This window comes from Brachyhypopomus gauderio, chromosome 17 (assembly GCF_052324685.1).
Source record: "Brachyhypopomus gauderio isolate BG-103 chromosome 17, BGAUD_0.2, whole genome shotgun sequence".
NCBI classification, from domain to species: Eukaryota; Metazoa; Chordata; class Actinopteri; order Gymnotiformes; family Hypopomidae; genus Brachyhypopomus; species Brachyhypopomus gauderio.
In genome coordinates, this window is record NC_135227.1 from 18,498,263 (window position 1) to 18,516,013 (window position 17,751).

Sequence of the window (17,751 nt, forward strand, 5' to 3'; positions counted from 1 at the left end):
GTTGGTGAGAGAGACGTGATTCCTGACTCACCTGCGTGTGTGTTGGTGAGAGAGGCGTGATTCCTGACTCACCTGCGTGTGTGTTGGTGAGAGACGTGATTCCTGACTCACCTGCGTGTGTGTTGGTGAGAGAGGCGTGATTCCTGACTCACCTGCGTGTGTGTTGGTGAGAGAGGCGTGATTCCTGACTCACCTGCATGTGTGTTGGTGAGAGAGGCGTGATTCCTGACTCACCTGCGTGTGTGTTGGTGAGAGAGGCGTGATTCCTGGGTCACCGATGCTCTTCGCTGGAGATGGGGCAGCCATTACATCTGAGAGACACACAGAATAACGAGATTAAGGCCTTCAATGTGCACCAACAATCATAATGTAAATTAATTAATAGTTTCCATATTCTTTAGTTTCATCACTCCAAAGGCAGATCGTCCGGTGAGAGCAAAATGGTCTCTCACGTCTCCTGCATTAAACCCTAAATACGGTCCAGACTGAAAACAAGTGCACACACACTCAGCGGTAAATAGGGATTAAGGATTATGGCACCCTGGGATGAAAACTGTCCAGATTAATTTTTAAATCTGCATACAAGACTGGCATTTCTAAAATTTCAAGAGGGCTGGACAAGCACTGGCCAACCAGGACAACCACGCTTATTATTTTTATAACAACGCATAAGCTTCGCGTTTTAGATTATCTGATCATAAAAACGTCAAATCTTTTAAAAGCTTTATCCAGCTAATGCAGGCACTCTTCTCCACGATGACATTTGAATTGAATTAGAGGCTGTATTTGTCCGAACCCATCATGCTCATTAGTGCGGCCTAATAGCCTCGCTAAAACACTCCGGCGTCGCGCGCCTACAGAAGCACCCCGGACGCACAACGAGCGCGAGGGTTTATCGCTCGGCGGGATGCCGCGCGCTCTCCCCGTTCCCGCGAGCGTGTGTTCCTTTCTGCCGGCGGACCCCCCGCCGCGCTAAAGTGTGGCCCGAGTCCTCACGGCGCTCTTCGCCGCGTAATTACGGGCTGAGAGGCTGGCTACCTGCGGCTATCGCTCTTTCAACCGTCGTTTGGCTTTTTATTTTGATTTGAAATAAAAAAAAGAAGAAGAAAAAAACAGCACAATGAAAGATAAAATTCAACAGTGAATGTGTAAAATGATTGCATGTAATGATAAATGTCTGTAAGTGGAGTGTTATGTCCAGAAACATTCAGTTGAGCGGTTTTTTTTTTGGTCTACTTTGTGAGAGCTACTTTTGAAAAGAACTTAAGTTTGTTTACATGACAATGGCGCACACATAACGGAAACGTTATTATGGTGCGTTGAAGTTGTGCAGGAGTGATTAACCCAGCATCCACGCACCCTTCACGCCAGCTAATTGACTACAAGCTGATTAGAGCTCTGATTATCCCATTTGTGTGAACAGATTACCAATACTCACATTCTGGACCATTATTACAGGACGGGCAAAAAAAAATTGGAGACAGTAAATGAGTCCTGTTGAAAGGGGTAGTTGTGAAGGCCCACGCTACGTAACACTATTGATTTCGCTTACTTTACGTCTCTCTTTTCGATTTACTTAAACAACATATAAACAAGAATTCTGTCTTAACATTTCGGTCAACAACGCCTGACCTTCAGTTGGGTAACAAAAAATTGTTGCAGTTGACATGAACAGACATTGATTTTTAACTCTGACTAGGCAACACAGCTGGTTTACTATTGTGTAGTAAAGTGTGTTTATTTTGAAGAGAGGTGAGACATCTTAAGCATGAAGGAAGGATACTATCTGACATGGGTGCAGGACGGAGAGAAGGCTAGACTCATCTGTTCTCAAAACAAGGATTATAAAGGCAACGCTACTACTTTAACCACAGAACTCATCTATAGCCTGAAATCAACGCAACGGACCAACATAAAGAGAAAGAAAAGGGAGAATCTAGCGCCTGCTCCCAGCTGGACACATTACAGAAGCACAAACAAAAGAAAAACGCCAGAGAGAGAATAGAGCAATGCTGTGAAACACACACACACAAGAATAGGAGGAACACGTGCACAATCCATACATAGAGAGAGACACACAGACTGTCTCTCTCTCGCTCACACACACACACACACAATGATAATAATGTGGTGAAGTCTTTGCATCCTGTTTGTTTTTCCTTTTAGATCCCTTCTCACATCCGCAGCAGCTGGGCAAGAAATGAACACACACACACACACACACACACACACACATACACACACGCACACGCACACGCACACGCTTTCCTTCATTCCCAAATATTGAATATTCCCAGATATTTCTCTTCTTAAAGTGATGAAATAACCTCATGTTTTAGGTGTATCTCCCAAATCCAAACAGCATTAAGCAGCTGCTTGGAATTCCATATTGAGTCCGACATTTGACCTTTTTCACTTCCTCTTGATGTGTTTGACATTCCAAAGTGTGTGTGTGTGTGTGTGTGTGTGTGTGTGTGTGCACGCATGCATAACTACAGAAACCCTAACCCCATCAACAGCAACTTTAACCCGAACTACAGCAAACCAAATAATTTCTACAATAACCTAAACTTTAACCGTAACAGAAACCATAACCCTGTCAACAATGGCCTTAAATCTGCAGAGAGAAAACAGTGTAAAACAAAACGAGCCTTACTCAAGTGACAGCACAGCCTTGCGCTAACTTTGTAAGTAACTTTGAAAATCTTAGTGCTGAAGACTGTGTACCTCTGTCCTGCTTTTTCTGATGACAGTTACTGCAATGTCTTACCAAGGCCATCACTACCATGAAGAACTGGGGTCTGCTTGCAGGCTTTGATTTTTATGATCCATTACAGGAACATCTCAATAGTGGCATTAAAGATTAATGAAGTTCACTGCTACAAATCCCCAGAGTGAGAGAGATGAGGGGTGTTGGCTAGTCAGGAAAGGGCTGAGGGTGTGGTGGTTTGGGTGGGAGGGACCAGAGATAGTGAGGGAGGGGCTAAGGGTGTGGTGGTTTGGGTGGGAGGGACCAGAGATAGTGAGGGAGGGGCTAAGGGTGTGGTGGTTTGGGTGGGAAGGACCAAAGATAGTGAGGGAGGGGCTAAGGGTGTGGTGGTTTGGGTGGGAGGGACCAAAGATAGTGAGGGAGGGGCTAAGGGTATGGTGGTTTGGGTGGGAGGGACCAAAGATAGTGAGGGAGGGGCTAAGGGTGTGGTAGTTTGGGTGGGAGGGACCAAGCATAGTGAGGGAGGGGCTAAGGGTGTGGTGGTTTGGGAGGGAGGGACCAAGCATAGTGAGGGAGGGGCTAAGGGTGTGGTGACGGGGCCTCTCTGGACAGCCAAGACCCCCCCCCCCCCCCCCCCCCTTTATGACAGATCTGATTTTTTCATGGCTGTGGACACAGAAATATGATCTTCTCAAATCAGATTTGACTCACTCTCATAAGTGGTCCTAGATCAGATTCGTATCCGATTTGTGGCCATGCATTGTGAATGAGGACAGAGAGAAGCCATCCGTATATACGTCTGGCTTTTTTCGACCTTCCCATTCTGATCACGTACACCCGACACATTGCTTGCCGTCCTCCAGAGATTCTTCTGATGTATGTACGAGATGTTGCCCATTCAGCTGGCTGCATGTGGGTCGTCTCACAAATCTGATGTGGTTTGTTTTCTTTGGTAATGTAAAATCACTCAAGCCTGTGTCCCCGTGTACACCATTTCAGATGACTAATGTGATCATATCTCACTTGCAATTATGAACGTGATCAGTTCATAATCTCCACTCAACTGAGGAGAGAAAGCAGTTACATTATGATTTTCATGTTTACACAGGCATCATTCTTGTCAGATTTGGTGTAAAGTCAAATTGCCATTCGTTGTGCTGGCTGAGGGACAAAACAGTTTCTCCAGGACACAGAACTCAAAGATGGTGTGAAGAGTTAAATGTCCTAGTTTTGGTAGATTTGGTAGGTACTTAGAGCAATAATTCCTAACAAATTTGTGTGATTGTTGTGTTAAGAATACTAGCTTGTTAGCTACTGTTAGCTTCACGTATATAAAGGTGCAACAGATGGGGCCTCCGGACACGGTCGTGCTAATCTTGGAATTGTCATCCAGGCGTCTGATGCATTCTCTGGGGTTTTAACAGCAATGTGGGTTTTAACAGGGGGGGGGGGGGGGGGTTGGGGGGTGGTCTCTGGGCCCTCAGGACTGCGGCCACTCTGTCCCTGCCCTCCAGGCTGCTACAGACAGACCTGCCAGGCTGCATGCTGATCCCTGGTACATACCGATCATGGACCGTTCAGCAGCCATGGCACCTTTACAAATCTAATAATGTTCTTCAATCTGCATGTTACTGCAGAGATGACGCGAACATTGGATTAGACATGCTCATCAGAAACAAGGTATCTGAGAGGACACCAGAAAATGTTCGGGTGCCACCAGCAGATGAGCAGATGATACCAAATCCATCTGGATCCTCTAATGGATGCAGGATCAGCTCCTCCACACTAGACCCAAAGGAGTAGAGGTGACTCACGTCTAGACTGGGCTAGCCTAATGGTCTATGTAGTGCACTGTTTATTAGCTGGGCCATCCAAGGAGGACGGTTCCTTTGAGCATTGGTCTTACAAAGGTTTCTTCCTTAATTACGCCCTGGGAGTTTTTCCCCCCGTCATTGTCACCTGTGGCTTTACCACTGGGATCTTGGCCTATAAATCTGTAAAATTGCTGTGACGTTGTTAAAATACATTCAACTAGGCTATGACTCGGAGCAATAGAGAGTCCTCCGTAAATAGCAGGTTGTCAAACTGTAAACACGCATACATGAACAGGTGAATGTGCATGTAATTACCAAAAGAATTGGCTACTATAAAGATTCTGGACTTAAAGATTTATGACCTTGGCATGGTGAACTCCTCACATACCACATACGAACAGGATGTAGACTTAACATTTCTATTTCTATTAAAAACACCTCTGATAAATATAAAAAAGGTCTCTTGCCAAGTTGGTCAACACACTTAAATAGAGCACAGAAAAAAAAGGCCCAGAGAACAATAGAGAAGGTCCTGTGAAAGAGAGGAAAACCAGTAGGTCACTGTGTGTGTGTGTGTGTGTGTGTGTGTGTACATTCGTGAAAATGTGAATGTGTGTAACCCCTTAGTAGCATTCTTTAGGTTCCTTGGAGTATAAATAGCTTTTCCTTCCTGAGGGTCTGGATTGGATTCGCTGGTTACAACACAACTAAACCCAAAATAATTAGGCAGACTAATATCTCCATTTTCTATCATTTATACAAGTTCTACAATACACTGTGCTACAATATGCTAGAATACACAACAAACTCCATAAATCCTAACATAACAAAATAGTCTACTCCACGATCTCCCATTACTTTCGGATTACAGAACCAGAGCCAGCTTAGATCTTCCACTGTGGCGAAGACACATCATTCAGATTTCCAGCAACGTGAGAACGTTGGCCAGTTCATCTCCATTTCCCTAGATCTCTCTCCATCCCCCAGGCCCTCAGACGCTGCTCAATCCAACAATCGACATCCCTGTCCACGCAGAACGGATCGGTTTTCATGTGTCCTGAAGCCGAGTGCCCCGGGGACTCACCACAACCGGCCCGAGCTGGAACTGCAAACCTAAAATGTCCGAACGTTGGTATATCACACTGTTTTTCACGGGACCCCTGCTGTAAACCACCTTCCTCGGCTTGAATGACTTGCACTATATGAGTCCAGGTTTCAGTGCTGAGACAAATCACGTAGCATCACTCCCGGGCCAAGGCGGGGCTGTTTTAGCTACCACGACCCGCACAAAAGGTAACTGACCCAGCTCACTGCTGTAGCAGGTGACTTCTGAAAAATGCCATAAGTTAGTATTCATATTTTAAAAAACCCAAAACACCAAAACCAGTTGAAAAATCTGCTTTCTTGGTACAACAGAAATGTTCACTGGGTCTAAAATGACCCCAGATGAGTTGGGACAACATGTTAATCATTAAAGAACATAGAATGAATCTAACTGCTTCTCCTCATCATGGTGACGAGCTCTTGTGGAGTATCACATACGAAGGGTCTCGTTCTGGATCGGATTCGTAAAGAAACGACAAAGCAGGGACAGATGTTGCAAAACATGAAACGAACATGGATCTCATATGAATATGTCAGCTGGATAAATAATACCCAACGGCGAAGGCTCGAATAACCACTTAATCCTTTTAAGTCTGTCAGTGAGATGCTAGTGATGAAAGTAAAGGTTTCACGTTTCACTGAAATGACATTCTGCAACTGCAGCAAATCACACTGACATTTAACACAACGAAAAGGACCGAGTCACTCAGAACTGCTGCCTGTACCACCAGACACACACACACACACACACACACACACACACACACACACACACACCTCACTGCTCCCGTATGGACGGTGGTACAGGACATCCAGTGCTATTGCTGAACAGTTCAAGTATATTAGTATAATAATTTTAATTCAGTGCAAATACTTTTAGATTCTTATTTCGATTAAATATAAATATTTAGTAAATATTCTTACCAAGGCATGCTATTTTTAATTGATGTGTATGAGGATGAAAAACTGTTAATATGCATGTGTATTACATCACTTTGTGAGGGGGATTATGTGACGTTGTATTTTGTTTCCAAGGAGTTTCACAACATTTTCATTGCATTAATGTACAATGACAATGAAATGCATTCATTCATTCCAAGAGGCCAATTTACACTGCAAGTGAGATAAAAAAGAAATTAAATTAAAATATTCAACAGTAGCAGGCAGTTCAGAGGACAGGTGTGGCCGTAAATGACGAATCAGGCCAGAGAGACAGAGATTTGGAAGGTGACGAAGAGACTGCTTTTAGGACGTCAACATTCTGGTCTCCAAGTGTCCACAGCAAAACATACTCTACATAGACTGAAGGACTGGCATTCTGGAAACTCCCAGGTGTCCACCCAAGACCCCCACATTCTACAGACCCCCGTTCCCTAGCCCCCTCTCTCCCCTCCCCCTCTTCTTCCTGTTTCACTCTCTTCTTCCTCTGTCTCTTCCTCTACCACCCTTGGAAAGCCAATACCAATACCGTGATGTAATGGTGGAATTGGAATTTTCTGGCTTTTATTAGTGTTCTAGAATCCTTCCAAAACTTTACAAAACTCCCCAAGTATTTGTTTGTTCCAGATCCCCTCCCTCCACACACACACACACACACACACACACACACACACACACAACTACTCAAGCTGCTACATCTTTATTCACCAAGTTTATTTCAACCATATGGCAAGTCCACTTTATGGTGTCTCCACCGCTCATATGAGAGTGTGAGAGATGAGAGTGTGTGCTGACGCTAATGCTGACAGGTACAGGTTTTACCCAAAGTCATCATATCATATTATGTTTAGTGTTTGGAGGGTGCTCAGAGACATTTAAATGACCTCAGACACCAACACTTCAATTAATTCTTTCACAACCACACACACCTTGCCAGATATTCACCTCTTAGGCCCATTATTAAAACAATTTAGTTAATGGAATATGGTGATGAGTAATGGGTGTGGTGAAGGCACTTCAACAACACCGGTGTGATTACAGCAGCATTGTGGCTGAATCCCAGTTCTCTGAGTTCTAGATTCTACATAAATTCTATTCAAACACTCCTGATTCTACCCAGAGAAGCAGTGAGCCAGTCAATGGCAACACGTGACTCTCCTCTGAAGATCCTACTTAGTGTAGCAGATCTTCAGAAACAAAAACAGAGAGGACAGTAGAGGAGAAGAGGCAGAACCAGAGGTGTGGGTAGAGCTTTTCTCTGAGGACCGCTAACATGACTCCATGCCCAACCCTGCTTAGTCGGGTCTTAGCCATGAGGAAATAGGAACCTCTTTTCCTGCCCACGGAGAGCATCTATCTGATGCTTTTAATCAACGGGACTTAGAAGATTAAAGCTCGCTCATCCTCTTATTCATGCATTGTGGTAGAAAGTGAACGTCTTACAGATAGACTCAGTCATATAAGTTCAATGGAAACATCACACTTTGGTTCCATATCAGGTGTTTTGTACTCAAATATCCTTGAGAACACAACAAATCCCTTCGCCGACCCCAAAGTAAATGAAACACACACACACACACACACACACACACACACACACACACACACACACACCACTTTACTAAAGCTAACTGCAGTAGCACTACCTGGCCTGCTAGGTGTCACCAAAGAACCCATCCAGGCCACAGGCACTTCGCCTGCACCTAGAAGTGGAAACACGGTGGAGACAAGTGCTTAATGATGGTATTTATCACAAACGGCTTACTGGACTGGCAATCTGTGTTTCCCGAGTCAGTGTCATAAGTCAGTTTTCAAGATTGCTTTCTTCTATCCATCATTCCAAAATAGCAGGCGCTTGATTGGTCGTTGTGTGTCCAGTCGATTAAATATTTTTTTTTGCAATAACAGAAAAGCTCTGAAAGGCACCATACTCTGCCTCTGAACTCCCTAGAGAGTATGGCCATGCGAGACTAACAAAGAACCCAGAGACAAATACAGGTGCTAGAAGCCAAAAAGCACATATTATCGCATAGTGGAATGGAATTAGACTAGAGGTCTAGTCTAGAATTAGGCTAGAGGTCTAGTCTGGAATTAGGCTAGGTCTGACAAATATCGACAAGTAAATTCAACACAGTTGCCAGTAGTGCTGGGTAGGCCTGTGTTGAAAAAATCGATTTTCCGATTCAGAATCGATTCGCATATGATGATCTGATTATCGATTCGTACGTCCAAAGATAAATTTTTTAGTGAACTTTTACCCCCGCCTCGTCACTGAATTCACGCTGGCGTGCTCGGTCTAACTAACTGTAAAACAACATGGCGACGGACAGTGACGGTAACGACGATAGTCAAATCGCCAATCTAAAAACAGAAGGACAGTTTATCCAGTGTCAGTGACTATTTACATTTAGTCCATGTCACTGACAGTTTACCCAGTGTTTTTACAGTTTAAAAAAGTTAAAAATGCTCTTGTAACGTTGGGCGCAAGGTGATGGACGAGACAGAATCCTTTGCACTTTCCAAATCGTTACGTTTATTACATTTACCGAAGCGCAGACAGCGCACATAAAACACGTTTACATAGAACATGTGTGACTCAAACATGGACGTAATTTTGATTTCAAAAGTGGGGGGGACATGGATTCGTCACTATTTAAATATTTGGTTTTAACCGTAAAAACTGGGGGGGACCAAAGCTGGCTTTTGAAAAAGTGGGGGGGACATGTCCCCCCCGTTCCCCCCCAAAATTACGTCCGTGGACTCAAACAACGACGAGCACAGGACGCTGCGCGAACGCACATTAAATGGACAAACCACACAAACCCCACGTGATGACGAGACGAGCCACAGGTGAGGATTATCACAAGACGCACCCGCGGAGATACACAGACGAGTAGACGCAGACAACGTTAACACACGCCCAACAGGGAGGGGTCGGGGACCGTAACGTGACAGTTCTGTTATTATATTCTCACTTTAAAGAAAAATACACGTTTACATTTTATACTTTCAGTTTATTAAGTGTGAGCACTTTTAAAATAAAAATGCATTTGGTAGCAACAGCTTTTGGGTGACTTCTTAATTATTTCAATCATAATAATAATGCACTGGTTAGTGTCCCAGTAGGAGTCCACTGTTGCAGATATAGACACCTCAAAGATGTCCTCTGTTTATTGTCCTGGATTACCTTTCTTGAAGGTAGATTTATGATTACCCTTTTCACCAGTCTTCCAGCCATCAGTAACTACCAACTACCAGTAACTATTTGCTGATTAATATTGATATAATACTAGTTTTAACATGTTGTTTCTGTACATAGTCAGGAAACAGCTCAAATAAATACATTTTTAATAACACTAAACCCCGAATTGGATCGAATCGATTAAATCGAAATAAATCGATTCTTAATCTTCAGAATCGGAATCGGATCGATTCTTGGAATTTGAATCGATACCCAGCCCTAGTGCTGGGCGATAAAACGATATCGAATTTGTTATGCGATACATTTTTCCTCGATGATGATGATAAGCTTGGGCAATAGAATTCAATAAACATTTGTTTCCATTTCCCACCTTAAGTAGCGCAGCCAACGGAAGCAATCTGATGACGTAGCACACTAACAGACAGCCAGCAGAATTGCATTCTACGGTGGCCCTGAAAGCCCATCGTACTGCAAATACGCAAAGCAAATTCATTAAAATGACAACGCGTGCGCTACATTTCAGAAATGCTGCAAATCCAGCTACAACACAACGGAAGTGGCCCACAATACAACAGAAGTGTTTCTGGACAAATTATTTTACGCAGGGACTCTGTAGGTTTTTAGCCATAAACAGGTGTTATACAGTTTCTCAATACGCTCATTTAATCACATTTTGTTCATTCCCTTATCTATCTTCTTATTCATCTTTGCAACTCTTTCCCGACACCCGTGTATTGTGAGTCTGTTGTGAAACACACTGCAGACTGAACAAAATTATACTGCTGTTTATGAACCCTGATGGCTATGATCTATGTCTGAAGACGATATCAAAACCTTTACACTGTATAAGAACTCTTTTTTTTGTTGCAGGAATTTTTCTGGCAGGTTTTTAGCCAGAAACAAAAAGAGTTGTGTTATACTTGTGTTCACTTCTCACTTAAAGTATAAAGGAAGTAGTGATTTGATTTATATCGTGATATACAGTAGAACCCCGGAAGTTGACGGTAATCCGTTCCGGAACTCGTGTCGACAACTGATGCGAATTTCCCCATAAGAAATAACTGCAAACCGATTAATTGGTTCTCGACCATCAATATTTTCTTTACCATAAATTTCCCCATTTCCCTACAAAAATGATCAACAATTAAACTCTTAGGTTCACTCCGGCATGGGTTCTAATGGATGTTGAATGGTGCAGTTGCTATTAACTGAACAACTACACAGTCTTGGTACAAACAGCCCTTTGAGGAATGTGCAAGTCAATGAAGTAATGAAAACTCCCCATGTTCAGCAGAACATCATCACCATTAGCATCGCCACAAGTACACAAATCTAATACTTGAGTGAAAGTAGACATAGCCCTGTTAAAAAACCACTCAAATAAAAGTAGATCCACTCCATTTATATTTTTATTTGAGTTAAAGTTCAAAAGTACTTGCTTTAAAAATGTACTCAAGTATCAACAGAAATTCATATGGTATTCTTTGAATATACCATAACTGTGGATGGCAGAAAATCAATTGTAATATCGAGACATTTGGGGATTATGAATGAAGTTAACTTTCAATATAACCAGCATCGCTTTACAATTAACGTAAACACAATCTCGTTTAAAAATAACATCAATACATACTACATACAAAAGTATTATAATCTTAATATCCAACTCCATTTTACTTAACATTGCATCAAATTAGCATTTTCAGAAAATTACATTTTTAATATTAAAATTAATTCTGCACCACTTTTCCCACAAATTTTCATGGTTAACTAGCAGAGAATAATAGGTATAATGAATCTAGGCATATCACCTACAGTCCCTGACATAAGTTCTGTCGCTTATCCATGTTGTGGAAACAAAAGCTTATAACCTGACTTTAAATTTATCGATTGGTTTTAGAAATGACTCATGAAAGCTGAAACCCTCCCAAATGAGATTTAATTTACGAAAATAAATTTGCTTTAGGCTACTGCAGATCATTATATTGATCATTTAATGAACACAGAAAGGTCAGATTTTGGCAAGACAAAAGTTGTGTCGCCTTGTCATATAATGCACCCAATCCTAGTTTACAGCCTCACCTGTGCTCACTAATTGATTGGTTAATCAGTGGGTGTGTATAACAAGAACTCCAGCACTCCAGACCTTCACTTGCACTGCAACTTGACCTCTGACAACATGCCAAAAATCCATCCTGCGACCAAAGCCTTGATCATCAAGACGCTGAAGACCAAATCCACTGCAGAGGTGGCTGTCAGGGACTGTATTCATATCTACTGCTGTAAGCTCGTTAATAGCTCGCTACGTTCCTAACAGTTTGGTTTACCCGTGTGTACATTTCCAATTTGATGGAGAAACTTTTAAGCATAAAATATATGTTGGTGGGTAACAGAAAATTGAAAAAGAAGGAATCTTCTTCCACTGGTGACATGAAGACAATGAGTAGACTGTCATGTTTGAGTTTTTAAACCTTTTTTCCCCCAATTTCTATTTTCTAAGCTTTTTCAGTTCAAACCCACTTGTAAAATTGTTCACTTCATACCTGCAAGGTAGGAATTACATTGCAGAAATAGAAAATAAGGTTTTTGAAAAGAGTGCAGATGACTTGTGGGGTCCCCCAGGGTTCAATTCTTGGTCCACTCTCATTTAACTTGTACACACTTCCTTTTGGCCAAACCACATATATGCAGAGCACACTCTCTTGACCCCATCCCCAAATTACTACGGTCTTCTCGATTCTCTGTGCCTTGGGCACTTCATGTACTGGGGCAAAACCTTTAGCAGATGAGTAAAGACAAAACAGAAATGCTTATATGTGGCAACAGTGATGAGAGGCACATACTAGCTGCCTTTGTGGACTTAAAACTTTAAAATCTAAAGTGCTAGTTCACAATCTTGGTGTACCAACAGACTCTGATCTCAGTTGATTGACAAAACCAGATCTAGAAAAACATATCCACCCTTTTATCTTCAGCAGGATTGACCACAGTAATGGCCTCCTTATGGGACTCCCAAAAAAAGACAAACGGCTTCAGTTCATTCAAAATTCAGCTGCCAGAGATCTCACTAGGAGCAAAAGATGAGACCATGCCCCATTTTTAAGTCCTTACACTGGTTACCAATACATTGCAGAGTTGACTATAAGGTATTATTACTGGTGTATAAATTGCTAAAAGGTGTAGCACCAGTGAGTTGATGCTAACACTGACTGATGCTAAACCCCCCTAACCCTGCCTGACGTAGACCACACACTGCAGTCACATGGTGTATGCACTGCTGGAAGGTAGTTTGTGAAGGTAGGGAATTTACCCAACATACTGGCAACCCAGTGTGTATTATTACATTCTGGAAATGCAATAGGCCTTAAAGTGTATTAAAACAAACTGTTGAGGCCTTGAGGTGACATAACACCTGGCCTGCGTTATTCTCAATCTGAACAATACATTTTTGATCATGTAATGCCTTTAAAAATGTACAGGAGTAATAATCTGGAACACATAATCCCACCCTGTCTGTATTATTATTTTGCTGCAGGTCAGTAATGCAGTGATGATTAACACACACTATAAGTGCACACCTAAAACATTGTCTATCTAATCCAAGCAGAGGTACAAGCAGGATTAAACCAACCACCTACCAGGTACTAGCCCAGAGCAAATGTCTTGCAGTTTCACAGATAAACATGTTTTTGGAAAGTTGAGAATTTTTAGCTTTGTGAATAGCCCAACACATCTGCCCCAGACCTGCCACAGATTCAGCCCCAGATCAGTCAGAGATCCCCTCAGACATGACACAGATCTACCCCCAGATCCACAATCAGACGGTCAGAGATCCTCTCAGATATGCCAGATCCACCTCCAGATCAGCCATTAGATTGAAGTAACTGTTTACATTGAGTAATTGTTCAATTACCACTGCTTAGATTGAAGTAACTGTTTACATTGAGTAATTGTTCAATTACCACTGCTTGGTTTTATTTAATTTTTTTTGTTTTGCATTGTTGCTCCGTGTGTATTTTTAAGTAGTACAGGCCATGCCTTAAGTAGATAGTTGATAGTATAATATTTCAAAATATGATTCAACTTCATCATTGATGAGTATTATGTAGCTAATTACAGTTATAGCAAATAAGCTGCCAAATCCGCTGAAGAACACATGGTTTCATTATGGGTGGTGTGAAGAGCATGTCTTGTATGAAGCTGTCAGAAAGCCACACCCTCCCAGGATGCACTCACACCACCTCTGTGCCCTGTCTGCTCACGAGTGTGTGTGTGTGTGTGTGTGTCTGTGCGCTTTAGAGCGCACGTGTAAATGGCCACACCCCGTCACAGAGACAGTGGACATCTCGGCTCTTTGTCGCATATCTAGTGTGTGCGTGCGTGCATCCACATAGCCAGACCCTCCCACACAGACAGCAGACTATGGGTGTGTGTGTGTGTATGTCTGCACTTTTTTTTCATGTGCATGTTCACATATACACACACAGCGTGCACTCATGCCGATCTGTACAATGCCCTGCAATGTCTTATAAGTTAATTCATGCTTGCGTGTGTGTGTGTGTGTGTGTGTGTATCAGTGCTGCAGTGCTCTGCTGGTGTCCCTTCTCATCACTACTGCTGACTCTGCAGTCCAGATCCTTCCATGTGCTTCAGGCAGTGAACCCTCTGCCTCCACCCCAGGGCTAGATGCCTCTGCCTGGGCTACCCAGCCACGCTCCAGACCCCACACGTAGAGGGGCAACTCCACTGTGCCTTTACACATATACATTAAACACCACCATGCCCGTGCTACCAGACGCCTTATCTGATCAGACATGACAAAGGAACAATGCTAAAGCACGTCACACCCCTCAAAGCTGTAGCACACTTAGCCCACAGCAGGCTTCATAGCTAAGCTGATGTTTCAAGTCAGTGTAGCAAGTGCTGGTCAGTAGTGTTAAACTAACGTCTCACCTGACTGACGTCCTCCACCTTCGCATCTCTGGACCCATGGCGGGACCAGCATGGCTGCCAGGGCACCCAGGGCCCCTCTTGAATCTAACTGGCCACCCCATGTGACCACCTACATCTACATGTGTAGTTTATTGTTTTTTTAAGTTCAACATGTGCCATCCTTTTTAAGACCCAAAATGCTGGCAGCCCATCAACAAACGTCTAGTCACGCATCTGCTCTGAGTGTTTAAAATCCTAAAATCAAAGACCACTAATCACTTTGTTATATATATGAGACTGTGTGGGTCTTCATGTCCGGGGGGAGGGCCATCTTTCTCTTACAGTGAGATAAAGATAACGTAATATCATTTGATTTGCGGAAATATATACCACACGTTTAAGAAACGTTTTGTTTGCATGTGGAGGTTCCTCGTCCACGCGTGAAACGCCCGGCCAGCTAGCCAACGCACGCGCGCGCGCGCGCCCCCGGCCTGCTACCGCCACCTCCTCGCTACGTGAGGGCACGCGCTACCCCAGAGCCCATTCTTCCCCCCCGGCGAACAAAAGCACCTTTATACCCCGCTGCCCGCCACACCGTGGGAACGAGAGGGCCGTGTTCCTGCCGTTGGCATCTTTAGTGCGTGAAGGTTAAACGGGACACGGCGGTTATGTGGAAGTGCAGAAATGCGCTGCGGTGACTCGGACAAACGGACGAGCTCGCGCTAAATCATCAACATTCCTATGCAAATGCACATCATTAGCGGACGGGTGTCAGCGTTTAAAGTAGGCCCACAACAACTACACGCAACGTCCGGATTTAAACACCAAACAAACACAACGCTAGCACCGTGAGGTTTCGAAGACACATGCAGGTTAATCGACAGTGCAGTGCATCGCTGTGCACCGTATGTTGTTAATGTAGCCAAACGAGCTCTGGGACGGACACATGTGCGGTGCTGTAGTCCACACACACGCGGTTGCCCCTCCCGAATTACATCACATTAGCTGTCAGACTATTTAGGTTAGTGTCCTTACTAAAGGACGGTCACGTATCCCTCCTGCGTGACAACGTGCAAACACACACGAACTGGTAACTAATCACACCGAAACGCAGAGCTAAGATATAAAAACACACTTCGGATGTAGAAGACTGTAAACAAAATACCGTCGTGACGTTTTCATACCCGATATAAAAAAATACTGTCGTCTCGTCTAAACAGATTTCTCTGCAATGCGACTATTCCACACAGAAACAGAGGAAATGCTCTCGCAGTGGTCTCATATGCAGCAAGATGGCACGTTTAGATCATTCTCGCAGCTCCAGGGATGTAGGTCCTACCTCTCGGCGGCTTCACCTGATGATGATGATGATGAGGCATGCAGACTTTTGCTGCATTGACTCAAAGCTCCCAGGAGCCCCACCACGTGACTCTGCACCGCCACGATCACAGCGGTCCACACTGCCATGTTGCGTGTCTCACACGTAGGGAAGCCTTTGTGAAAACTTTCCGCTAAACTTTGGAGCCCCGCGAGAAAAGAAAAACAACAACGGACCCAGCTGCGGTTTTTATTCACACATTAGGGTGTGATCGGTGTCTTTTCACCCACTGCGGAACAGTTATGCACTGCAGTTCATCTGTGGCTGTTCCACAGTACTACAGCCCACCAAGGTTGTCCGAGTACCCCAGAAACACAGACGCCGGTCTAAAGGAGCATCGGCGCCTCAGGGTTAAAAGCACATTAAACGTGTTTATAACGGGAGGGTAGGAGGTGAATATAGCAGACAGGGCGGTGACAGCATCACTGATGAAACACTTCACCACAAACACAGACTTTGCAATCGTGTAAAGTATGTTATCTTACCTGTTATGATGTCGTTTATCAACGTTTCTTTGTCAGCCATCATATCTTCATGTCTCGATACTCCAAAATCATGAAGTTACTAACATCAAAGCGCCTTTTTGCCTTTAGCGAGGACCATTAGATGTTTCAGCAAAGGCCGCGTTCACTCGTTGAATGACCCTGTGCTGCACGGTTCAGGATTGAGATGTTAGGCTGTCCACGGTTAAAGTTAGCTTGGAACAGCCCTTCTGGGCATTGTGGGAGTTTCTTTGGAGACGCCTTGACAACTTGGAGAAAGGAAGTGGGCTGACGGCGACTTTCCGTCTGCTGGTTGTCCGTCCCGCCCCCTGACCGAGCCCGGCTCTGCTGACCTACTGACTGCTCCCATTCGTGGGTTAACATTCGGTACCGACCGCAAGCACGCGAGGGAAAAGTATGCACAATATAGACTACAGCACAACGAACCCTGTCTCTCCATCAGCCGTGATAAGCATTGACTTTACTTTCAGAATCACATTGGCACTGAACCTTTATGCCCAAAGTCCACCTTCGAGCTCTTAAATAAACTTTTCCGTGCTGTTTTAATTGGTTTTAACGCGCTAGGTTATGGTTTTAACCCTGCACGTTTGGAGAGAAGGGGTTCAAAACCCAGCAACCCTCTAGAACCTGATCAGAGTTGAGCAGTTTTACTAATGCATCTGATGTCTTGCAGTTTTACTTATAATGAGACTGAGTTACAGAAATGAATCATACTAAAATATGGTTTAATTGCCCTTAATTAACTCGGGAGTTGTATGTTTACAGTTGGTTGACACAGATGATAGAGCTGATAAAACAGCTGCTGTGATTAGACTGGCACACAGGCCACATGATTGTGATATCCGCTAATCAGGGTAAAGTATAAACATCAGTAAGTACTTCAGAATATTTGTGTCATCTTGCTGCAAGTTGTGTGTTTCTCTATTTTCTTAGTGTTAGTCGTAGTCACTGAACTGAATCTAAATGCATAGCTTGAACTAGTCTTGATTTCAGTCGTCATTCCACAGTGAGATCTGAATGTGTTTCGTTCATGCTGCCCTCCGGCCCCGATAAACACGACTCAACTTCCCAGAATGCTCTGGGACTACTAAATCATTGTGCCAGTCTCTCATTAAACCATTGTACTTAAGCCTGTTTCTGCAATTTCCTCATTGTGGGGTTTTGACAGC

At 43.6% G+C, this 17,751-nt stretch overlaps 1 protein-coding gene across 9 annotated transcripts in view; it reads right to left on the reverse strand.

Moving 5' to 3' along the window:
• hspa12a (heat shock protein 12A) overlaps positions 1-17,148 on the reverse strand; it is a 40,159-nt gene extending 23,011 nt beyond the window's left edge. For 2 of the 9 annotated variants that reach the window (XM_076978036.1, XM_076978034.1), the window contains exons 1-2: positions 16,041-16,176; positions 235-311 (exon numbers count right to left, since the gene is read on the reverse strand). In XM_076978036.1, the coding sequence (XP_076834151.1) occupies positions 235-311; positions 16,041-16,080 (117 nt within the window). In that variant the 5' untranslated portion in view covers positions 16,081-16,176. Of the gene's footprint in view, positions 1-234; positions 312-14,722; positions 14,845-15,885; positions 16,017-16,040; positions 16,177-16,564 lie in introns of those variants that run through there. The other 7 variants (XM_076978038.1, XM_076978037.1, XM_076978032.1 and 4 more) reach the window with 5 other exon arrangements.
• Between the last annotated feature and the right edge of the window lie 603 nt (positions 17,149-17,751).